Genomic DNA, 26,189 nt, shown 5'->3' with positions numbered 1-26,189 from the left:
TCCCTAGAAATAAGTAAGCAAAATAAATAAAGCGTTTTGCTTTCATCCATCCAAAATCAATCCACTTCAAAGGAATGAAAACTAGTTAAGCTTCTTTGAAAAGAATAAGTTCTTTCTCTCTTTTTTAACTTCTTAAGTATACTTCAAGTTGAATCATATTTGATCATCTAAGTAATTTCCTGGCAGTCAGCACTCTTCTTAGAGGATTCAAGGTATTGATGAGCCTTTATTTTCTGTTGTTCATTGAATCATTACAGATCCTCATACAGAGAAAACAGATATTATAACTCTTTTAATACTGGAAAACTGAAACACAGAGACGTGATGTAATCGCCACAAAGACACACAGCGTATTGGTAGTCATTTTGGAATGGAGTCCAACGTGGGGCTTTTGCTTAAAGAGCTGCCGATTTCATGCATATTAACATTTCATGCTCTCTTCTGAATTTCATATTCATTTGAATCATGGACACCTAAATAAGAGCTTTAATTATTCAGGAAAATAATTATGTACATAAAAAATTATTTATTGCTTTTAGAGGCATTGTGAATTCCAGATTTGCATTATGAAAATGTTGGCAAAAGTTTTAAAGCCTCACTTCCCAATTAAATTCTGTTCATCCAGCCAAGAATGACTGATCTTTATTTCATCAACCTCAAAATGTGAACTTTTCAGCACCTTTAATGACATTTTCAAAGTACAGAATGCTTTTTGATTCAAAAGATTTCCTACTTAACTCTGCAGAACAAATCAGTTCTCACAGCATTATCAATAGGGGCCAAATGTTAACAAAAAGCAGATGTCACTTATGCTTTGAGAGCTTAGCAGGAAAAAAATACATTGAGTAGCTACATTTTGGCATGCTAGCTAAGGTATGTATTAAAATGAAACACCAACTCCCAAATGTTTTATGTTTTTAGAAATTTTATTATTTCTTTTATGAACTTATTACTAGCTTACATTCAAACTCACCATTTAGAACCTGCAGGCCACGTTCAACTTCAAAACAACGCAACAGTGCCTGTGGTTTGACTCAACGGTGGGCAACTCTCGGCGGTAGCTTCCTTTTAGCTTTCATGTAAAGCATATGAAAGATGAAGCACTTGACGAGGCATTTCTCTCAGATATTGGCTAAATTTTCATGTCATGTGGGTGGTATTTTAGGGAAGTCTATGTGATGGCCCCACTGGATACTAAAAATCTTGAAAGCCTTTTAAAAAGTGATGCTCTCTGGAGAAGTTATTTTTTAAATGTGTTCCTTAATCACACACCCTTGATCATCCGCATGAATCTCATAGGCCCATGGCAGGCTACGAACTCCGAGCTCCTGTGTAAGACCATCAAATCACAGATGAGGGGCCTGGCCAATAAATCAGAGCACTCAGTGCTAATTTTCTTCAGTCCCTGGGTTTTGGTTTGAAGCTCTTGAGAAAGAATTTGATAGCATCTCTGCCCTTTTGTACAGTGAACAGCTGTTCAATTTCATTAAGTGCATCAATTCATTATGTGAAGGGCACTGTAAGCGTGTGTGCAAAATACTATGTGATAATCGTGTCAGCTGCTGCTCTAAGCCAACCTCGTGGGAAGAGAGTTTCCTATTGGTCTGATTGAATCCTGAGCTTTCCTTCCATATGACAAAGATCAGGCTGCCAAATCATCATTGCTGGAGAATTTAGTAAAATATTTAGACATTTATTTTTGACAATGACAGGTGAAAGGTGGTGCCAAATTGCTAAGACTTAAATATCTAATCTGTTGAAAATGTTCCACAATTCACAGTATTTTTTAGAACACTGTTAATTGCTTAAATCTTACGGAATGGGTCATTAAACATTTTTATTTATATTATTTCTATACTACTTGCTTATTTTTTAGTTAGCCTTATTACACATACCTTAGGAAGAAGGTATAACTATGTTATGTCTTACCTGGGAAAAAATAAGTCTTACAAGTATTACAGAAATTTATTTTGCTATCTGCTCTCATCTTCCATTCCAGATGACTGAAACCATCATCAGTCTCTACACTGTCAAACATATAAGAAGAGTTTGACATGCCATGTTCAATTGGACATTATCTTGTAAACCCTTCGGAGGCAGAGTTACATGGAAAAATAAATATTTAAAAGTAACATAAATGTGTTGCTATTACAGTAGAAATGGATACCAAAGTTAATGTGATTAAAACAAATGTCAATGACTAATTGTTTATTTCCCTCCCTAGTGGTTACGTCTTTGACTATGATTACTACAGAGATGACTTCTACAATCGGTATGTAAATTTTTCATCCTTGTTTCCTTTAGATTTATATTACCTTGTAACTGTTTTGCACATTTCATTCACAAATATTCTTGATTAATACATTTTAAATAATATTCTATAGTAAAAAAGAAATACCTAAGGCTAAATAAAATGTAAGATGGACAGATTTTCCTATTTTCATTGTACCTACTGAAGTATATCAGATCTTGGATTTTTCAGACTTTGGAGGTACTTAAAGCCAAAAATTTGGTTTCTAATATTTGTATGACATTCTAAAGATTTAATTAACCAATATGATTTTCCAGGTCTGTTGTTGACTTAGAATTCTTCAAGACTGAGAGATTTTTAGAAAACGACTCCAACCTTCTAAAACATGTCTGCTTTCATATGACACCTAGATTCAGTAAAAATTATGAACAGTACTTGCTTTGCTCAGTAATGTGGGACCGAAAACGGAAACCATGCAAAGCGATATGAATAAGCAGTGGGGGGAAATAGGATTTTCCCTGATCTTTAAAATTTTTTGTCAAAACATTAAAAACTTAAGAACTCTTATGTTATAAATACATATATTTACACATGTATACATATATGTAAATTCCCTATGCACACATACAGGAAAATACAGTGAAACTAATGGTTATTTAGTACACTGTAATTTAGAATTTTTGTACAGTAATATAAAAATACCAATAATTAGTGTGCTTTATTTCTTTGTAAAAAAGACTTATCAAAAGTTACTTTGAGTAGTACTTCTCATTTTATGATAGGGAGCAAGCATCTCTTTTATCCTTGGTGGATTGTCATACTCCTAAAATTGGATCAGCTTTGACATTTTACCAATGTTGTAAACTACTTGAGATTTCTTCAATGTGTGTGTGTTTTTTTGGCCAGTGTCACTTCCTCTGGGACATCTTCATCTCTTTTCAGCGCATCACAAACAATTTCTTTGTTTATGTCAATATGTTTCATTTTATGACGTTCCTCTGGTTCCATCTCCAGAGCCTCTGGATTGGAAGGATGTCTGTATCCCTGCAGTCAGCTATTTCTCCTATAATTCAATTTACATGTAATTTTAATTTTCTTTCCAGTGTCACTCTTCGATTCTTTCCTGCACCCCTTCCCTCTTTTGACTACCCATTCTTATAAAATGCCGCATGGATTTATCACTGCAAGACAAGGAGACAGCACAACTACACATTTGCTATTTGTGTGTGAACTAACAGATGCAGTGACAAATCACTGACAGACTTTGAAAGGGGTGATGTGATTGGTCTCTGCTCCTCCTGCGCATCTGTTGTTTACTTAGTGATTCGTGGACTGAAAACCTAGCAGCAAAGCTAGGACTTCATAAAATTACTCACAGTTAATGTATGTGGTAGCTGAAATTTGATTTGTGCTGTTGGGGACTGGTGTTATTTAAATAAGCATTAGTAATTGAAATTCATCATAGTAGAGATATGCAAAGCAAAGACTGACTGCACATAGATCATTGGACCACACCAAAAAAAATGAGGTAAATATCTTTTAAGCCTTTAAGTGTAAGTTCTATTCAAACAAAAAAATCCCAAAGCATAAAAATGCAAGCTTAGAAAAACAGAATAGACATTTTAAATAGGGAAGAAGCTTCATAATCCCTTGTAAAGGTCTGTTTCTCTTTGCTCCAGCCACACAGATCCTTTTTCAGCTCCACAAAAACAGCGTATTCCTTCTTGCCCCAGGACCTTCCTCTGTATTGCTCCTTCTCCCCCTACCTCCCTCCATCATCTAGTTACCTTATTTCACCCTTCAGATCTCAGCGTGAACACCTCTCTCAGACTAAATGAGGTTCCTCTGGTCCCCTCTCAGCACCCGGTACTGTTCCTTCACAGCACTGCTCCTAATTTTTATTGCTATATTTCTTTCTACAACGACGGTATTTGGTTTATGTCTGCCTTCCCTTCTCCACGAGGGCAGGAAAGATGCTCAGTTTTGCTTATTGTTGCATCCTCGGGCATTAACATTGTCTCAGACACAGAGGACACTCACTTCACGTTATTAATTCATCTCCTTAGATTTAGAGACTTTTTTTTTTTAAAGTCACATAGTTAATTAGTGATGGAACTACCATCATAAACTAGGTATCCATTCATATTCAGTAACCTACTGTGTGGATATGCAAAACAGAAGGGGGGCAACACCAGTCGATGATGTTACATAAAAGGAAACAGCCTTATCTACACGGAAACTAGATCCACAACCATACCTTTATTACCACTATGTGCAAACTACTGGGTTAAGCAAGTGATTTCTCTAGCCATCCCTTTATGACCAAATCTGAATTGTTAAGGATAATTTGCTCAAATAATTTTTATAATTTCCATGTTATATTTTATTTTAAATATTAAATAGCTTATAATAAATTTTCCTAACAATGATGTGAAGATCTCATAGCATTAAAATAACCCCATTTACTATGAACAAAACATGACATTTAGACAGTCTTTAAAACATTTGAAAATTTTAGTTTTTGAAATTTTAAAAACATTTCCTGATATGCTTTTTTTCCAGGATGCAGAACACTGTCTTCACTGCTATGAGTAAAGTTTTCAATTAATATACATTATCTTTTAGTCTGTCAATATGAAACTATTTTTGCATTATAATTTCCTAAGTATTTTCTGTCATGTGACTTCCTTCCTCATTTAAAGAATTTCTACCTAAAATGGAGTGTGGTAGATGGTAGGAGACCCAAATTCTGGTAACTGCTTAGCTGCCGCAGCTGTATCTGGTCCCAGAGAGGGAAACCATGGGGCTGGAAGCCCAGACCTGGACAGAGACAGTAACGGCTGGCTGGTCCCGGGCTCTCTGGGGGAGTGTGAAGAGATTGTTCTGCAAATACTGCAAAATTACTCAAACCAGATTCAGCTGCTCCTATTGGAATGAATTGCTGATGCCAGGGTGAAGTAAACAAGGCTGACAGGAACAGGAAGCCAAAACAAAAACAGGAAGCGAAACAGGAAGGACCAGGTCCTCTCTTCCTGTTCCAGCCCTGCAGTCTCCTTCTCAGGTCCTTGATTGGCTGAGCCGAGCAAGGAGCCAGCTGGCCCCCCCAGGAATATAGTTTGCAGAGTCCCAACCCCAGACATGACTAAAAGTGAGTCTGAAGCTAAGAGATAATATCTTAATAGCAGACACTCATTCACCTCCCATGGTTAGTCCCTTTCAACAGGTTTGAGGTCCTAATGTAATTAGAGATTTTCAACCCTTAAATTGTTTTAGCTTAGAAAACTTCTCTACACAGAGTTCCATCTTAATGTGAGTGTTTTGAGGCATTCATCCAGCAGTAACTTTTCCAAAAACTCATTTAGTGTCAATCCGTGGTTTCAGGGATCATGAAGAGTATCACTAAATAATAGACTTAAGTGGTTATTATAAACTTTTATCTTTTTAAATTACATGAAACATTGCCCAATAATTTACAGCATTCCATGGCATTTTCTTTTAAAAGGTCAAGTATGAACTCTTAATGAAGAACATTACATGTTATTAAAAAGGAGCATAAATATTTATACTCTTCCCAGTAAAGCAAAAAGAGAAGTGTATCTGAAATTATATTGAATACCTTCAGGGAAAGTTTCCAATATCCGAGATATTAATGGTTTTAATCCAGCCTTTTTTCAGTAGTGTTAGGAAAAGCCCTAAGCCTTCTATAACCTCCTGTGATGAGTAAACTTCTACTCACAGAGAAAAAGAAGTGCCAGAGATGCTTATATATGTAAAGCATACATATATACATAAAGTGTATATATAAAGTGCTTATATGTTTTATATATATTATATATTTTTTACATTTATATATTTACATAATATACTTATACATATAAAGCATATATAAAGTGCTTATATATATAAAGCATATATATATATATGAGATTCAAATGAGCATCGCTCAGTTCTGAATCCATTTTGACCTTGCATAAATTAACATAAAAGAAGCTTCTTAATTAACATAAAAGAAGCTAGCAGAGTCACAGTTAGTGAAAAAAAAACTCCAAGTCAAGTTGCACTTGTTTCAGGTCATTGATTGGAGAGCACAGTCGATTATTCATGAATATTGGAAAAACATATTAGCAAGAAGCAACGTTGGTTTCATTATGCAGATTTAAAATACCATCTGGTAGAACAGGATTCTACTTTAAACACTTGGAAACCATAGCATGGCATTGTTGACAGAGGGTGTGGTTTGGAGTCAGGAGATGAGTTTCAGGCCACGGTGTGCGTGTGTTGGCTGGTTAAAACTTGGGCAAGGCATCGCCTCTCTTTTTCGCAAGTTTCCTTCATGGACAAAATGGCTTAACAATATACACGTTACAGAATTACAAGAATTAATTGGAGAATTATTTGATGGATGTATAATCTCCCAATTGCTATTTGAATGCATTTAGTTTTTAATTACCCGAAGCTGGATACAAGATAGAGCAGATAGCAAAGTTGTGCAAAACATAAAGATTAGATTAAGGGGAAAATGTTGCCAAAAAGATCACTGAGGATTTCAATCAGCTTGCCTTCGAAAGCGTGTGCAAGAAGCATTTGTACAGGATCCAGGACAGGGGCTGCTTCACTGAAACTCTTGGGAAAGTTTAATGACAAAAAACAGAAATAAGAATTATTCATTTGCTTGTCTCAACTGAAGTGTGCCTTTAAAAATTACCTTCTGATTCGGTTGTAACCAAAAGCTTATTTGAAGTCAAGGTGGAAATTATAAACAGATTTTATGAATTTTAAGTAGTTCAGACAGTATAGAAAACAGACATACTAGGAGGCTTTAAGAATCATTCATGTGGATTTCAAATATATCCTTTCTTAAAAATGAATAGGTACCTCTGTGGGGTTTTATAGACCACGTTTATGTGAAGTCAAGCATATTGAGGAGAAGGGTGCAAGGTTGAATGAGACACATGGATTCTTATTTATCTGTTAAAACGCCCGAATGAGAACATGGTCTTGAGTTGGTTGTCAGATCTGGGCTCTGAGCAGGCCACTTGTTTAGCCCCAAGTCCAGACCACATATTTTGTTACCATTTAACCACATAGAGACTGTAAGTTTGGGTTCATAAGTAAGGAAAATGAAGAATTCTTTTTATGAGGGAAATTTAGAAGAAAACAAGCAATTACCAATTCTTAAATTGCTGTTTATATAAAGGAAAATTTAGTGTTCACTGACAAAATTACATGCAAATATTACATTTTCCGAATTTTTTTTCATGAATTTTAAAATCACATTAGTTGACAGTGAAACATAGGCTTCAGAATCAAAACCCAACAATAAGGTAATGATTTATTAGACTGTGGTGTTTCTACTGGAGAAAATGCACCAGAGCAATTAAAATAAACGTCAGGAAGGCCATTTAGCAAACTTCAGAAATGTTTTTAATGTAAATCAAAGAGAATTAGCTAGGATACATGACTGTACATATATTATGAATTCAATTATGTGAAAAATATGCATGCTTGTAGGAAGAAAGGATTAGAGAATGACAGTAATTGTTTTAGGGTGAGAGTTTGGGAGTTGTGTTTTTTCATGTATTTCTTTAAATGTTGCTTTATTATTGTTAAAGTTTAATAATAACAAGCTTTGAGTAAAAACAAGAATTCAAAATTATATTCATTTTATATGTCAATATGCCATTAAATTGCCTGTATCCAAAAAGCAGCTATATTTAAAATAGTTTTAAAAGCTAAATATCTTTATTCTTCCTAGAGACAAGATGTGTCTGGTTTTTTAGCAAGTAAATTAATATTAAATTGTTTACCACTTTTTAGCTTTTGCTTGGTAATGAAATTACATGTCTCAGACATTTAATTATAAAGCAAACAGAATTCCAAACAAGAAATGGGCACATGAAAAGTAGAAACCCTCAAATTTCCTCAATGGGTTGCTTTTATTAAAATCTGACTACATCTATTTTATTTACTGCTTGAGAGTAGGTCTTTTAGAATGTTTATTTTAAAATAGACCTTGGGGAAGAGAGAATTAGGTGTCTGGCTTCATTATAAATCATTATCTATTTGACAAGTAAATATTACAGGAACACAGTATTCTGACTAACAGTATTAGGGGAAATGAAGAATCATCAAAGAGAAGGAAAGTAAATATAATTCTGAGAGTGGAAAGAACAAAAAAAAAAAAAAAACAAGAGGAAGGGAGACACTTTAAGCTTTTAACTGACCTTCAAGATTTGGATTCCATTTAATTCTGTCGAGTGGCAATCTTTGTTGGACCATTTTCTCTGAGTTGCTATAGATGGGGTTCTGATGAGAAAGCCAACGCTTGTGTCTCCATCACAGACTGCCTTTCACCTACTTCCCTCTGCATTTAAAGGAACCCCTACATCTCATCTTGCAATTCCCAAAAAACTGCCCCCCAAATTCCCATCCTCATCATGTTGTATTTTTATGCTTTAGGGCAATACCCAGTCTTCACTGTATTTCTGGTAAGCTCAACTTTGCCCGATGAAAATTAACAAACACCCCAACTCTATTAAAATTAAAAATTCTTTTCTCATGTGAAGTGCCCATTTTAGCTTTGTTTGTGGATTACATATCACTTTTTAAAAGTTAAGTTCTGATGCTGAATATCTTCCCAGCAGGAGGGCAGAAAGAATTGGCAAAACCTTACCTGATTCCAGGTGAGAAAGGAGTCATCTTTCTTTGAAGCATCACATCAAAATATTCAGCGAACAAGGGCCACTCCCTACAGGGATTTATAACAAAGGACACAATACATACTGAGTTTGTTCCTAAAATATGTATCCCATTCTAAAAGCTCTCGTTTTCTCAACATGGTATCTGGCCTGACCAACACTGGAAGTTTGTAATCTTTGGCTGGGGGAAGCAATAAAAATATTGATAAACATTTCAATTCCCTATAAAATACTATCGAATTGCATTGTTAATTGAAGTAGCAGTGAATTACGGTAGCTTTCCTTGGCCTGAATTTCCAGTGCAGCATTCTTACATTGCATATTTTTTCATAACCCAAAGTATAGATTACCTTATTTAATGAACCTGCTAAATTGCTATTTTCAAGTCCTGCGGAGACGGTTCCTCCAAATAAGCCTGCCTTTCATCTCAAGGAGCAACTTCTTCCCTGGAAAAGCTCAGTCAGTTGCCCTATTTCTTTTCCCTCGATAGCTTTGGGTGTTGTATGTAGCTCATGAAATGTGCCTTCATATTGTGGTTCACTGACTTAAGGTGCTCTGTGAATTCAACTTATAAATAAGTAATGCGGACCTTGTTTTGTGATTGAGATGAGGGGCAGGCTTAGTTGACCCTTCTGATCTTCGAGGCCCTGGTGGTAAGGATGGGCTTCGTGACCCCTTGCAGCCTCACCCTCCCTACGCCGTTTGGAGTAAACTATAATGTGTTGACATCCACGACCTGTTCTTCACCGGCAGTTCCTCGGCTCTAATGGACTTTGTTATTCACAGAGGAAGGCACCTCTCTTGAACTCTGTCTCGTCTCATTTCTTTTCCTTTCCAGACACCTCTTAGTATTTCCTCAGCATGTTTCCAAATCGTTTTTGGACACTTTACCTCTCTAATGGAGAAGACATTCCTAGACCAAGCTCTGCTTCAAGTGTGGTCTCTACGCAACTTTTCCCCCCATAGTGTCATAGTTTTAAATGTTTCTGAGTGAATATTTGGAAGCCAGTGTCTCTTAATTGTAATTATATTTCATATATTGTTTTCCCCCCAAAAAAGGATTATCACATTTTCACCTGTATGTGTAAATGAGATGGAATTTTAGGACATAACCTATTATAGAAGGCTTCAAATATTTTCTCTCTGTTCTAATTTTCTCATTTCTAGCTTCCATATTAGATTATTTTTATTGACTGTTTTAAAGCAGTTATGAAAATATAACCCATATAATCATGGCACAGTAAAATATGTAACAATCATCAATCTAAGTCACTGATGCTATTTTCTTTACAGTGGGTTATAACGAGAATAGATCTCTGGTTCACTGACGAATAGCTTTAAAAATAAATGAGTATATATATCATATTTTTCTCTGACCCTTTTATGCTGCTTGCATGTGCTAAGTCATACAAAAATGTGTCGTGTGTGTGCGTGGTATAATATGAAACTTTGAATCTATTAATTATATATTTATATAAATGAGTAAATAGTCTTACACTTTTATTCCTTTCATTGTTTAACGGAAATGTGTTGATTGTGGTGAACATCATTTTTCACAGAAGCTTTCAAAGGGTTTCATTGGAATTGTTTTTTGTTAGAGGAATTTTTAACAGCTAATGACAGATACCTCCAGTCTCAATTTGCACGTCTATCAAATGGTCAGAATAATAAAAAGTTATCCTGATAAATATTTCCCAACTAGTACTTTAGTCAGCAAAGTTTTCCACTCATGCTGGTGCCCTTTCATTCAAACTCAGCCTCGTTTTTTTCTCTGCAGTCAGAAGAGCTTTCATTACTCAGAGCTCTCAGAGACAGAGCTTGTCCCTCATAGCTGTTCTCTTTAAGTGAGTCCTACATCTAATTATTTTTTCCTTCTGAGCTGTTTTCTGATCACACAGTGGTTTTCTTTGCTTTGTTCCTGATTCTACGCGATCTTTTCTTGGTTTCAAATTAATGTGCCAAGAAGTGTCTGATGTGTATAAAGGAAGATTTCTAACAAGGGTAAATCTGTTCAATCAAGCAAAGAAACGTACTTGGGAGTGAAGGTCAGCGTAATTTCAACAAATGGCATGGTACTACTGGAGCAAAACTCTCTGTCCTTTCATATCTTAAAGATATGAAACCCTGTTGGAGGGTCGGATCCCAACGTCCAGCAAGCATAGATTTCACTAGCATCTTATTTCTTTAGTGAAAAAGGAATCTTCCTGAGTAAGAACAGCAACCATGACAAAAGCATTTATTGACCTTTTTTTTACAAGGCCATTCACTTAATCATTTCACACATTGCACAGAACACTTGGGCATAAACCAACTCTCAGTCGCATGTGTGTTTTGTGAAGGCTGTTTGATTACCACGGGCGTGTGCCTCCGCCTCCCCGCGCAGTAATTCCGCTGAAGCGCCCCCGAGTGGCCGTAACAACAACTCGCAGGGGGAAAGGAGTCTTTTCCATGAAAGGGGGATCGAGGTCCACAGTCAGCGGGTCTTCTTCATCGGGCTCGAAGTGTAAGTAATCTTCTTTATTTCGTTTCCCTTTAAAGACGGGTGTGGGTGCTTATCATCGCATGAGTGTCTATATTCAATGAGTTAATCAATAATTATGGAGTGCCTGCTATGTACAAGGTATTAGAGAAATACAAAATGGATAAGAAATGGCCTCTGCTTTCCCCCACACTACACTGCCCCGGGAGACACGGGCACAAACATGACTGGCAAAAACTCGGACCCGTTTTAAAACTATCTTATCAGAGCAAAAACCTTGACCTTGGCCCACCTAGCTTGTGACGTTAAAAGTACTGAAATATAATGTGTTGCCTTTGGTGAAGGAAGAATTTCGCTTCAAAAGAGAGTGCGTATAGTATCTTTTCACGGAAATAGGATACAAAATTAGTGCATGTTTTGAATATTTGAGCATTGGGATAATTAAAATAATTATAGTAGATATATTAAAAGTGTAACTTTTCATAATATTCTAACTAATGAGAGTTATGCATCTGAAAACATATGTAATGTCATAAAAATAAAATAATATTTATATAATTTCACATTAATTAGCAAAAAAGTAGAGATACAAACTTTCCAACTAAGCACATTGCTAAATTTTATGTAGGAAGATTCAGAAAAAACTCTAATTTGTTATTAGAATATTATTCCCAAGGAAAGGATACCAAAATTTCTTGCATTTCTTGAGATAACATTCTCGCAGAAAAGAGACAGACAATAGCAAACAAAGTAAAATCTGAGATGCCATAAAGTAGATCATCACTGTGTCATACACAGAGTAGAATAAAGCGAGAGAGAAGGCTGGGAGCAGAGTATTTCATAGGCTGGTATATGATTGCCTCTCTGACAAGGTGGCATTGAGCAGAGACCCCATGGAAGTTAAGGGAGCGCAAGATTGAACGTGAAGCCGTAGGAGGCAGAGCATCTGGGCAGAGGGAACAGTGCAGAGATGTTACATTGTTAAGAGTCAAAGAACAGCAAGAAAACCAGAGCAGCAGAGCGAGGAAAGGGAAATATGAATGGAAATCAGGTCAGAGAGGTAGGAGGGTGAATTCCAGGGCAGCCTGTTAGGACATTGTAGGGATTTTGTAGTTACTCTGCATCCCAGTCTATTAAGACAAGTTAGGCAAATGCTGTTATTCCAACTTTATTGACGAATAAGCACAGAGAAGGTCACATGGTTAGTAATGGTGGCGTCAACACTAGACCCATGTTTCTTCATTTGCATCCCTAAAAGCAGTCTACTATAGAATATGACGTTGTACCTAGCACCATCAGAAATACTAAAAACGCTGTTGAAATACATGAGAGCATGAAAAAAAAAACAGTTACCTGAAGCAGTGATGCTTCTGGTAACTAAGTTTGGTGCACTCAGAATTTGACTTAGCCAATTATATAACTAAAATGACAAATTCATAGATTTATAGTTCCCTGTGTCCTTACTTATCTATTTATCTAATTATTCTGTGGACAGAAAAATATGAATTCCCTTTCTGAGTCTTAGGACTAAAAGAAAATGACTTTCTGCAGCAATCTTTAAACAGTCTTACTTGCTCTCAGACTATTATCAAAAGCAAACAAAGTTCTTGGATTTGGTTCTTGCTGTGAAAAATGTAACATTGAATTTCCTGCTGGCTTTACAGAAGACTTTGTTAGCATTAAGTTAATTTCAAATGGAAATATTTTAAGGATCTGTAGGTTTGCCCTGTAGTCACTTTTGAAACAATGTTTATCAATTATTGTACTATTTATATCAATTTATTATATCAATTATATGTCATTATTGATGTTTTGGTAGGTCTACATTCTGTAAGAGTATTCTAAGCTTTCGCAGAACATTTAGCATCCCTGACCCTCAAACCTTAAATGCCTCAGTTTTTGTAACAACTGTACATACACGTACACATTTCTAAATCTTCCTTAAGGAGATGGTGCCACCTTGATTTAAAACCACTGGTTGGTGGCCACTCTTGGGCAAGTGCCATTTTGTACAACTCAGCCACTTGATTGCCAAATACCCCAGCGTTGCAGAGAAGAAGAGTAGTTTCCAGAGGTTATTTTGAAGAAAATACCTTAATATTCAAATGTTGATGTGTATATATCAATATTCATTATGTAATAGTACTTTTATAATTAACCTACTGTCCAGGAATAACAATAATTTTCAAATTCAAATCACACATGAAAAATTTGAGTGAAGTGGGAAATAGACTGTGTTAATGTTGGCTTAAGTGAATGAACATTTACTGAGGTATATATTTTGCTCTTTTATTAATAGTTGTTTCCCAGTATTTAATGACTTGGCAAGTTCAGGAGGAAGAAATTAATGTTGTAGCTTGAACAGTTTGTCATTTCTTACCTTAGAATTTTTAATAGTACTGAATTCCACTGAGAAGAAAAACCATAGAAAGAAAAAATATAGTAACACTATAATTTGCCCAAGTTGAATACAGATAAGTGTTTAAAATGAATTGTTCTTTTAAAAAATTGGATTATCATTAGGTATTTCTTTCCCTTTTCAAATCAACTTGAACTAAAACTATAATCAACTTGTTCTTTCCCACATCGTGGAATCATAAGATACAGAAGATGGGACGTTGCTAAGAAGCCTTTACAAAAGAGAAGATGTGAAAACCTATGAGCTTTAGCTGAGTTTCTTAGTGGAAAAATCAGTGCCCTCTGAAAAACAAAAATATAAAATCAATTTCTTTAAATAATTAATCTAAATCCTAATGTCTAATCCTGGTAAGTCTTGATGCCTTTGGGGTCCCATCAGTGCACCTGCAGTGACAGGGTAGGTGACAGAACAAAGGTGAAATCTCGGAAGCACCTGATAGACAGTTAAAGACAGTGCGATTACACATAAATAGTCATTGTTGAGAACTTATCCCCAACTCTAAGGAAGTGTTGTTGTGTTGGTTTTTCCTCCCCTAAAAAGCACAAGATTTTAATATAGAAATAAAGCATCAATCAGAGAAACAATGTTAATATCCAGAAAAGTATCACTAAACAGCCCCCAACATCCCGTTATCTTGGCCAAAATATGTGTTCTGCTTTTAGGTCTTAAGGAAGGAAATTACTGTTGGCCAGAGGGGTTAGGGAAAGCTTCATAGAGGATATTGAATTGAGTTTAGAAGGATAGGAGGATTTGGAAGGAGAACAAGAGAGACCCATTCTTTCCAGGAGACAGTACCTGGGTGGGGAGGAGCAGAAGCTTTCATGTCAGATTGGGCTGGAATTCGTGTTCCACAGCATAGGAACACTGTGGCCTTGAGAAATCCTTTAACCCCTATTGCTTCCACTTTCTATCTGTGCAATGGAAATAATAGTACTATGTATCCAATAGTCTGTCATGGGAATTAAGTTACTTACGCATATCAAGTTCTTGGGCAAGTCTTGTCAAATAATGCACTTTCAGTGAGGTTAAACGGTAGTAGTGGTGATAGTGATGTGGTTAAGAGTCTGCGATGTGAAATTGCTGGGTGTAATGGCTCTGCCAATCACTAGCTACGTATTTAGGGACAAGATACTTTGTTGTGCCTCAGTTTCCTCATCTATCAAATGGGAATGATAATCTTACCCCATCTATGGGATACACTCTATAAAGTTTTTGCAAGGATTCAATGAGTTAACACATGTAAAGCTTTCAGAGCAAGAGTCCCACTATGAATGTCTTAACAACAAAATCTTAATAACAAACCAGAATAGCAATAATAATAATAACAATAATGTTATTATTATCTGAAGCAAAGATCTATTGCCAGCAACGTCAGTTAAGAAACTGAGGGTATGAAAATTAAGCAAAACAAAAGATAAAGGTAGATAACAGGACAGTGAAAGCCTGTGGAGAATACTGAAGAGTTTGAATCATCCAGGGCTGAGCGGAAAGATTCTCAGCAAAGTGCTACCGGATCAAAATGATAGTTTAAGAAATTTATATGAGGGTTGTATTCATTTGCTAGGGCTGTCCTAACAAAGGACCACAAACGGATGGCTCAAAGAACAGGTGTCTGCTTCTTCACAGTTCTGGAAGCTGGAAGTTAGAGGTCAAGGTGTGGGTCGTGTTGGTTCCCTCCCAGGGCCTCTCGGGAGGGGTCTGTGTCCCTTCTCTCCTCGGCTTGTCGATGACCATCTTCTCCCTGAGTCTTCACACCATCTTCCTTCTGTGTGTATGTGTCCAAATTTCCTCTTCTTAAAGGACCCCAGTCGTATTGAGTTAGGGCTTACTGGATCAAGTGACCTCATTTGAACTTGATTATCTCTTTAACTGTCAGAATCCAGTTTTATTCTGGAAGGTTTTCGGGCAGCACTTTAATATATAAGATTTGAAGAGCGGTACAGAATTCATCCCACAGCACAGGGTTATGTGCATGTAAAACCTAAACAGAATGTGGAGGTCTTGGCCTCTCCTTCAGCTCTTTTCATTTTAATGGCCAAATTCCTGCATATTTTTTTAGATAAGTAATTAATTGAAGAGAATGAGGTGCAGGCCTGTTCAGCTCATCCTGGTAAATGCACTGAGTTTCTCAGATACACATGGCTTCACTCTCTGGAGGCCACTGAGCACTTTGTATAAAGAGAATAATAAATCCCTGCTAAAACCACCACCGAATGCTTAAGACACACAGCAACTCCACCAAAACAATCACAATGTCTTTATAAGAAATAAAAACACTTGTGAGCATCTGTGCCTGGGTTTTTGTCTAGGCTTTAATGTGGCTCATGAATAGAACCAGATTTTAAAATATCGAAGGAAAAGAAGGCAAATGAGACGTTCAACAAAATCTTTATATCAACATAGCTTGTGAGCGCTGGAGATGGTTTTCTCGGTTCTACTGTAGAATTTATGTTTTACTTTGTGCTCCACTAGCAGTTCCAGAAAAGATCTAATCATTCCACTGTGGGATTATAAAAGCTGGTGAGCATTAAGCCCCGTCGATAAACCTTGACATTTCTCACTTCTGCTTCTTCCTCTTCTGCTCTTTTCCTCAATCTGGTCCTAATCAGCAGATCCTTGACCACTCTGTATTTTTATTTTTTTGCCCTGACTCCACTCCAGAGTATGTACTCAAGAAAAATTAAAACATACATTCCCACAAGCACTTGTATAGAGATGTTCAAAGCAGCATTACTTTTAGTTACAAGTTCAAATAACCTAAATGTCCATCAACTGATGAAATGATAACTAAAATGTGAATATTCCATAACCTGCAATAGTATTCATCAATAAAGTGAAATTAAGTACTGATACGTGCTAAGTGATGACAGTCAGTCACAAAAGTCCATGTATCGCATGATTCCATTCATATAAAATATCCAGAACAGACAAATTTATAGAGGTGGAAAATAGACTAGTGGTTGCTTAGAACTGAGGGGAGGAGGAGAGAAGAGAATGGGGGCTGACTGCTAATGAATATGGGATTTCCCTTAGGATGAAATATTCCAAAATTAGATTGTGGTGATGGTTGAGCAATACTGTAAATATGCTAAAAAAAAAAAAACCACACTGAATTGTACACTTTAAGTGGGTGAATGGTATTGTATGTGAATCATATCTTGATAAAGCTGTTTTAAAATACAGAAATGCAGAGACCTTATTTCACATCTTAGCGCTTTTTTTTTTTTGACGACACATAGACATTAAATCCTTGCCTACTCTAATAGTCTCTTAAAACTAGTTTTCTTGACTCTGCTCTCCCTCAATCTCATTAATTATGTGCCCAAATGCAGGATTATTTGAAACCAAATGCTTCGTCAATTCCTCACTCAAAACTCAAAACTACTATCATTTACCAAGTAAGAAACCAGACTCTTCAGTGTTGTTCTCCAGATATGTCTGATCTGGTCCTTGCGCTTCCAGTACCCCCACCACCACCACCACCCTTCTCTAGTTTAACTGAACACTTACTTAATGCTTCCAAACCCATGCTCATCTACCTCCATCTGAAAGCTCTTTTATCTCAAGAAATGTGTTATCAATGCACTGTCTGATATACAAATAAACATTATTAATACTTTTACCTGTCTTTCAAGGTCCAACTCAGGTAATGTTATTCTGATGAAACAAGTTTGGACCCTTTTGGGCTGTAAGGGCAAAGTCTGGCTGCTAAGCCAAATCAGTCGTTTCTCTTCCTATTGTGACATCTAAGCCTTCTGCTTAATTTTATAGCCATTTTTATGGACATCTGATCTCTGCATTGTGCATTCCAAATTTGTCCCTCAAGTTATTTTTGCATTGCACAATATAATACTCTAAAATATTTGTGGAATGTGTGTCACCAATATTACATTTGCTTTCTGCATTTTACTTTTTGTCTTTTGTACATTTCATAGTTGACTATGAATTACACCTTTAGAAATGCTACTTAGTTCTAGAATATTCTTGAGTTAATGAAACAAGGGAACAAATTCCGGCCTCCACTTCAGGGTCTAAGAGAAGCCAAGGTGTTCATATACTTTTTCAAGGTCCTTAAGATTTTCTGCTTCCTTAACTTGGAAGACCTTTTTGGCTTTCTGACAGCCAAAGTATCCTTCCAGTCATAGTTCAGGGCCCCCATGCTTACATGAATATTTTCATGATCTGTCATCTAACCACACGAAACCTAATTTTGCTTTTGTCTTTACCCACATAGTTGACATGATTTCAGTTACTGCCAAACTAATATTCCATAGATGAAATAGATGTGACCTCCAAGAAAGTAATATTCCATATACAAAGTAGACAGCATCTTTCATTGGCAGGGTCTTACAGTCTGGTGGGGAAGACCAAAAATTAACTTCAGTATCACGCGATAGGCACATTTCACTTACTGCTCCATTATTTTACATAATTGATGTACTTATGCATTATAACAACTTGTTTACATATTCTTTTTCCTCCACTAGTTGTAAACTCTGTGAAACCAAGGAGGCAGACTCAGGGTGAAAAAAAGCAATCAAACAAACATAAACCACAGCTGTGAGTCAGGCATCCCACTCTAAACCTGACTTTGTTGCCTCTCTGCATTACTTAACTTTTCTAGCATTCATTAGTCTAATCCACAGAACGAAGTATAATGATACATACTTTGTATGTTTATCTTAAGGATTAAATGAAATGGTGTATGTGCAGCTGCTAGTGAAATGCTAGATGCTTGGATGCACACAGCAGGTGTTTAATGAGTAGCCTGGTTGCTGGGTCTGTAGGGAGATGCTGTTGTCCTCCCCCCTCTGGAATTCCATAAAAAATGGACCTGATAAGCGCCTGGCTTCAGAGTTTGCCCACCTCCTGGGCTCTTCATACTCTTAAGCTGCTGCTGTCCTATTTCATTTGCGGGATGTGGCTGCAGTGCACCTCTGCATACCTGACCCCCGGGACATCGGGGTGGGCCAAGATTGAGTGGGTCCTGCAGGGTACAGAGGGGTCGAGTGTACGTCAGACCACTCAGCATCGTTCTGTCCATCCCCTGCTCAGCCAGTCCCTGCTTTGCTCACATGACTCTTAATTATAGGGCTTAATTAGTAACTTTAATGAATAGTTATTGAATAAAATAATACACTTTATTCTCCATTTCATTTTCTCTTTCTGAAAGTATGTACAAATAATTGGTATCAATGGATATATGCATAGGCATTATGAATACATATGCACGCACGTAGATATAATTGCTTTTTCTAGGACATTCCATCCATAAGAGTGGTAACTGCCAAATTATATTTACATATATAAATGGAGAATTACACTAATTGCTTCAATTTCTTTTAGCAAAATCCTTTAAAGTCTGGCTTTTGAAAACTATTTACAAGGCTGTCAACTTAACTTTTGCATATTGAACTAGCTTAAAACACGTGCGTGAAAGGAAAGGGGCAGAGACAGACAAATTGAAGCGATAATGATAGATTTCTGAAAAATCCATATTACAGAAACCAGTGATCCTTGTTTTTTTTAGGATGTGACTGAATTAAAACCTGTTTTTTTTTTTTTTTCTGGATGTGCCTGAATTAAAAAATCTATGCTTCCTTAATTCATAATGAGAGGAAGAACTAAAACTGACAATCACATTTTTACTTCTAATGAAGCTGCCTGGCGCCATAAAGAGGGTAGAGTTTGTAAGCAGAAGACCTCGACTTGAACCTGAACTCCTCCTGTTCAGATGACTACGTTACACAAAATCACTATAGGGCTTTGAGAATGTAATGTAAGTTGTCAGAGTCTCAGGTTTCTTGTTGTTGAAACAGTGTATATAAAAACGATTGAAAAATTCAGTTCTATACAAATTACATGTATTTCCTTAGTTTTGTTATTTAAATGTCAAGGTGGAGGTTACAATGGAAGAGTAACATAAATTAATGAGAATTAATAAACAATCTCATGGTAGCTGAGGGTAAAAGGGGTGGGAAGGGATAAACTGGGAGTCCAAGACTTGCAGATATTAACTAGTATATATAGAATAGGTAAGTTTCTTCTGTAGAGCACAAGGAACTATATTCGATATCTTGTAGTAACCTATAGTGAAAAGAATATGAAAAGGAGTATATGTATGTATATGGATGACTGAAATATGATGCTAAACACCAGGGACTGACACAACATTGTAAGCTGACTATACTTATGTAAAAAAAAAATGTGAATTATTATTAAAGTCCATGTGATTACAGACATTTTACAATTTTCTTATAGTTCATAAAAAGCATGGTGTTGGTGAGGGAGAGTATGTAACTGTTCAGATCCGGGTTTCTAAGTCTTGGTACTTTTTTGATCAGATAATTCTACGATGTGGTGTTGGGGGCTAACCCATACATTGTAGGCTATTTGGCAGACCAGATGCCCACGGAATGCCAGTAACACCACCCTCTCCAAGTCGTAGCAATCAAAAACATCTCCAAACATTGTAAAATGTCCCCTGCAGGGCAATATTACCTTCTGTTAAGAACCACTAGTCTAGACAGGTAGCTGAAGTTTATTTGTCCCTGCATAGACTCACCCCACAGATGATTAAAATAAATTGGGATTTATTTTTTTACCACAGAAACCAGAGATGCACACATTTTTTGATACAGTCGGATTGTGTCATTCTGTGTAATTTCCTTTTTGGATTGTATCTCATGTCACACCAAAAGGCACAAACATCATTTTGTTCACTGTATCAAAATGTAATAACATTTATCACCAAATCAATGATCTATTTAGACAGAGCAGGTCTGAAATGATTTAATGTGGCTTTTTTTTCTTTCTAACTAAAAACTACAGTGATAGTTTAGGGAAAATATTTAAGATACCTGTCTGCTCCAACCTGACTCCTTAGCTTCTCTAGTGTCCATAAAACAAGCTAAACTAACCTATCCTAGAGGCTTTGTTAGTCTTTTTTTTTCACTTATCACTTTACTGATCCTGAAGAATAATTCTAAATTCAAATTCTATAATCACCCATACAAAAATAAACTATTATGCTCAACTGGACAACTGAAGATTTTTATGGCAGTATGTTTTCTTTTGTCTGTAATTTTTATTGTTGTTGCTATAGAATTTATCTAGAGGAAAGAGTAAAAGACACTTTCCTTTGAAGATAAAATTACTGATGTCTTCTATTGAGTGTGTATACTCAACTACCAGGGCAGACATCCTCTGTATTAACTTGAAATGCCACCTCTAACCGGTTACTCCCAAATTTATTTTTGTACCTTTGATCTGTCCCATAAACTCCAGGCCTACTTATCACTTGTATTTGGACACAGATAGGCATCTCACAACTAACAAATTTGAAATGGACCCTCTGATCCTCCCCCTCACCTCCAACCTCTGGAAATCTTCCTCATCCTAGCAAATGGTGAGTCCATCCTTCTGGTTATGCAGGCCAAAAATTTTGGAGCTCTGTTTGACTCCTCTCTTTCACCTACATTTTACTTCTGATGATCTGTAGATTATTTCCCCTCAATCTTTAAAATCCATGCAGAATACATCTACTTCTCACAACCCAGTTGTTGATACCTTGGTCCAATCTGACCTCCTGCCGCCCCTCCCTTGAATTATTTCCACAGGCTTCTTAGCGATCTCGCTGATTCCACCCTTACCCCCTACAGTTGTTTCACAGCTCGAAGTCAGAATGACGCTCCAGAAGTAAAGCAGTGAGCCCTGCATCACTGGGAGGAAAAGCTAGTGTTTACTTTGGCCAGCAGGACCCTGTGACACGCCTCTCCATGCCCTTTTTCTCTTCTCAAGTCTCCGCCTTACCTCCTGACTTCTTGTACTCACATCCCACTTGCTCTGTCCATTCCAGCAACATTGGCCTCTTTGCTGCCCCTTCAACACCCCAAAGCACACTCCTGTCTCAGGCCTTTGCTTTTATCATTCTGTTTCCCCTCATCCCACCGTCTCTAGATATTCCCATGACTTGCTTTCTCCCCTTCCTGAGACTTTTCCTCAAATGTCACCTTATCAATGAAGCTTTCCCTGATCACCCTACATAAAATGACAGATCTCCCTCCCTAAGCTGAATATCTAAGTATCAAATGGCATTTACCAGGTGGAGAAGATGAGAGTGTAGGACTGACCATTGAAAACGACAGAAACAAGGGGATGGATGTCTGAATTCACAAGGCTCATCTCAGGGATGCTGAAACGATGTAACTACATAGGCAGTAAGATAATTAGAAAGTCAAGCAGAAGATGAGACAAGAGAAGGAAATTTTGAGCTGACCGAGAAATAAAGCAATTTTCTCAAATTCATGATTTTTGCACTGCAGAATTCTTAATCTTCAGTAATTAGATTGAATTTTCCCAAGCCTCTAGCTCGTCTGCATTAGGGGACAGTTGCATAAAAGCAAGTTGATTAAAAGTATTCAGTATTATTCTCAGTAAAAGAAACACTCCTCACTCTACCCAATATGCTATAGAAAAAAGTAAATAAGGATGTTATATTCTCTGCAGCATATCTTTAAAGATGAGAATTGTGGATTTGGAGTATTATGGTGGAATTGGGGAAAATGCAAAAAAATTGCTGCACAGGCATGGGTTACTTTCTTATTCTTTCATCATAGTGCCTCTGATGGAGAAAAGGCGTATTTCCATGCTAATTTTCTTTTTGCACTTCCTGCTTGCTTATCTATCTGCCTGTTAGTCAGTCAACTCAACTGTAAGTGCCTGGCACATACACAAAGCTTTAATAAAATTCATTGGTCTGTTTGAAATTGGCATGCAGGAACCATATCTACATACACATACCTACAAATCTTCTGGTATGTGATCATTTCTCATTGTGCTTAATGTACTGAGTTATCTATTCAGAATGCAAAAAGATGAGGAAGGAAGGGAAGAAGGAAGGAAGGAAGAAAAGGGAGAGGAGAGAGAGAGGAGGGAGGGAAGGAGGAAACAGGAAAGAAGGAATTGGATGCACTCTATTGATTCAGAAGAGTTTTCTGGTAGAGCTCCTATGATGGGGTAAATCCATTAATATGTCTTGCTTCAGACAACCAACGAAAATGTCTTTCTTTTTAAAATGTTGTATCATCAGAGATCTAAATAATTAACCAGGAATCTGAATAATTTTTTGTGGATCCCAGTATATGATGAGAAGACAAAAATTCTCATTAGGTACCAGTCTGATTTTGGACCTCTTCTTAAAGATGTTAATATCATTGTTTAACTAAGGAGGACAGACTTCAACTGCCCAGGAGCTCGTGGGTGAGCACCAGGAGCCTCCCCAGGCAGGAGGAGGAGAAGGACCTTATCAGAACACAGACAATGTGTGTCTAGCAGTAAATGTGAGATGCTGTTAAACAGGTTACAGATAAGAGATGCACCCTCCAGTGGGTTAATCAAAGAAGAATTAATAGGGGAGGCAAGACTTAAACTAAACTCCAAAAGGCAGGTAGACGTACTTGGGGAGAGAAAGAGTCTTTGCTGGAACAGGCGTGTAAATAATAATAGTAATAAATAGTAATAATAGCTTCTGCTTCTGCCACGTGTTGTGCCTGATGATATTCTGATCGTGGTACTAAGTCCTTTATGTGCATTATTGCATTAAATGTTTATGACAAGCCCTTAAGACAAAGGATGTAAGTTAAAGATGAGGAACTTGACTCAGTGACGACCAGTGACTCTCCAGTGGGCATGGATGTGAACTGGAGTCTCCCTGGTTCCATACACTATTTGATTAAGCATTAAACCGTTCTGTTCAAGTAGAGTTTGCTTCGAGAGGAAATAGAACATATGACTGCAAATATACTTTGGAGCAGACCCTGAACATCAGTTTAAGGAGTTGGCGCGCACTCTGCTCCCACTTTTACGGCTGCCGGGATGCCGGAGACTCACAGCCCCGGGCAGATGGGCACTGTAGACGGGGACAGCGTGACGCCCACAGTTCATGAGGAAGTAGATACAGAAAGATCTGTCACTGCCAGTCTGTCGGGGGGGGATGTGGGGCCAACTGATGTCCTTCCAAGTCCGGGGACCTCCACTCCCGGGCTCTCAGATGTCTGCCTGCGATCCCTCAGCGGATAAAGCGTGTTCTTTACTGGGCGCGTTTCCCCTAACAAACTAATAGCCCTAGGTAGTGCCTAATCTCACAATAGCGCAGGCTGGCTTGTTTCAGCCCACCTTATCAGAGTCAAACCCCACCGCCCTTTATGGACCCTAAACCTCTTACCTCACCTGCAACCAATCAGAGCCTTGAGCACAAGCCCATCAGGTGCCTTGTGACCCGACCTTATAAAAGACCCCCCAACGGGCCCTCGGTACTCACACAGGCACCTCTCGTTGTGGTCAGCTGTTGTCTATGGCAGCACACCCTAATAAACTCCTTTACTATTCTTAAAAAAAAAAAAAAAAGAGTTGGTGCATGTATGTTTCTGGTCTTTTTCCTATAGAAATGGGTCATCATGGAAGTATTCAGTAGGAAGGGCTTATGACTTTTATATATCTTGCTTTGAGTTCACTGTGTAAGAGGCTGGGTGAATTGGAGCACCCTATTAAGAGTGCAATAGAAATGGAAAGGAAAGGAAGAAGATGTAAAAAGAAAGAAAAGAAAATGGACAAGAATGCTTTATACCTAAGGCTCTCCTTAATTCTGAACTGACTTTAATTTTTGGAAAAAGATCATAGTTGCAAAGATTTTAAAAATTCTAGGTTTGTAAAATACACATCTATTTTGATAGAGGAAGTAAAAACATCCGCAGTACAGCAGAGAAATTGTTAACAGGAAACCGCCCAAAGTAGAAAAAGGCAGAGAAGATTATAGAGAGAACCATATCAGACATACAGCGGCTCATCCCATTGCTACCATCTGGAAACCAGACATAAAAGCACAAAACCGTACCTCATCTATAGATAACGAATCCTAGTGAAGGAGGCAGCAAGAGGACCACAGCCACCTGGGCCAGGTGAGCGGGCAGCCTTCTCCCAAGGACAGCGCTGAAGTGCACTAAGGAAACAACGTTCACAAAGGAAGACTGTTTCTAAGTCTTGCTTTGCAGGACCGTGATGAGTATCGGCTGCTGGCCCTTCCAAGCCTGGAGCTGGGCAGTTTGCACAGGGCTGGAGATTGATTTGGCATTCCCTGGTAGGGACCAGGAAAGGGCAGACAGGATGCCTGGATTCCATTCCTGTTGTAGCTAAGCTTGAATCCCATTAACTAAGTAGACCCAGATTTTGTAATGATCCCACCCTAGTCTTAAAACGCTTTCCTACGGTGTTAGCCAGGAGTCTCCACTCAAAGGAAGCTTTGACTCCCTGGACACTTAGAAGTTGGTGAGCCCAGCTTTCTAGCTGGTTTGTAAGATAGTTCCTGTAAAATGGGTATAAACTTTAATGGAAAAGAATATGAAAACAAATATATGGATATATATATGCATGACTGGGACATTATGTTGTATACCAGAAACTGACACATTGTAACTGACTATATATACTTCAGTAAAAAAAAAAAAATAGGGTATTAGTGACTTTATTTGTTTATGGGTTTTTTTTTTAAGGAGGTAATTAGTGAACCTCTTTCCTGGGCTGAGGAGGGACTCCACTTAACTAAAAAATATATTTTGTTAGTTTCCAGCCACAGTCTCATTTCTCCTGCATTGAAATCTAATGTTTTAAGATAAAATATTTTCTATTAAATTTGATAGGTTTAAGTAAAACTACATGACATGCTTCCATCAAAGGGAATGAAAATCATTCTTCAAAGCAGAATCAATTTGCAATTGTGACAAGATATTTTGCAAATTTCACTGCGATTCAACAATGGCACTTTGATGTCTGAAATAATTGACACAGGAGCAACTCTCTAGTTTAAACTGTGTTCTCTTTTCAGTTTGCTTCTTCATAATAGGAGCTCTATGCAGGGTTATTTACTCTTGCAGTTTTTATTTTGCAAAGTCCTTTATATCATAAATAAAAATCTCCTCATTATGAAAAAATTCTGATTTTATAATAGAAGCCATTTTCTCATGTTTATGTATTGGGAAAAATCTCTTCTTCCTTTGAGCAATTAATGCACATTGATACATAATTTATCATATATATTATTTCCTACATCTGAATTGACAAATAGCTCTATTTCAAGTGAACATATATTGCATTTAGTTTTTATTACTTACAAACAATTCCTGAAGACTAAAGTATCAGACTAGACACTCAATTTCTTCAGGATTGAAGATCCAAGCCAAAATCATTATAAACTTGAAGGGAAAAGTGGCAGAAAATCATAATAGACTGAAATCAGGATCTGAACCCCAAATAGCAACCCATAGCTCTCTACTGAGCCATGGACAC

The 26,189-nt window shown here is 37.2% G+C and overlaps 1 protein-coding gene across 10 annotated transcripts in view; it reads left to right on the top strand.

Moving 5' to 3' along the window:
* RALYL (RALY RNA binding protein like) overlaps nt 1-26,189 on the top strand; it is a 585,337-nt gene that overhangs the window by 513,398 nt on the left and 45,750 nt on the right. For all 10 annotated transcript variants that reach the window (XM_032470310.1, XM_032470312.1, XM_032470309.1 and 7 more), the window contains 2 exons: nt 2,225-2,272; nt 11,289-11,452. In XM_032470310.1, the coding sequence (XP_032326201.1) occupies nt 2,225-2,272; nt 11,289-11,452 (212 nt within the window). The remainder of the gene's footprint in view (nt 1-2,224; nt 2,273-11,288; nt 11,453-26,189) is intronic.

This window comes from Camelus ferus, chromosome 29 (genome assembly GCF_009834535.1).
Source record: "Camelus ferus isolate YT-003-E chromosome 29, BCGSAC_Cfer_1.0, whole genome shotgun sequence".
In the NCBI taxonomy this organism is placed as follows: Eukaryota; Metazoa; Chordata; class Mammalia; order Artiodactyla; family Camelidae; genus Camelus; species Camelus ferus.
Note: the sequence above shows the minus strand (reverse complement) of the source record. Positions and strands in the feature narration are given on the sequence as shown.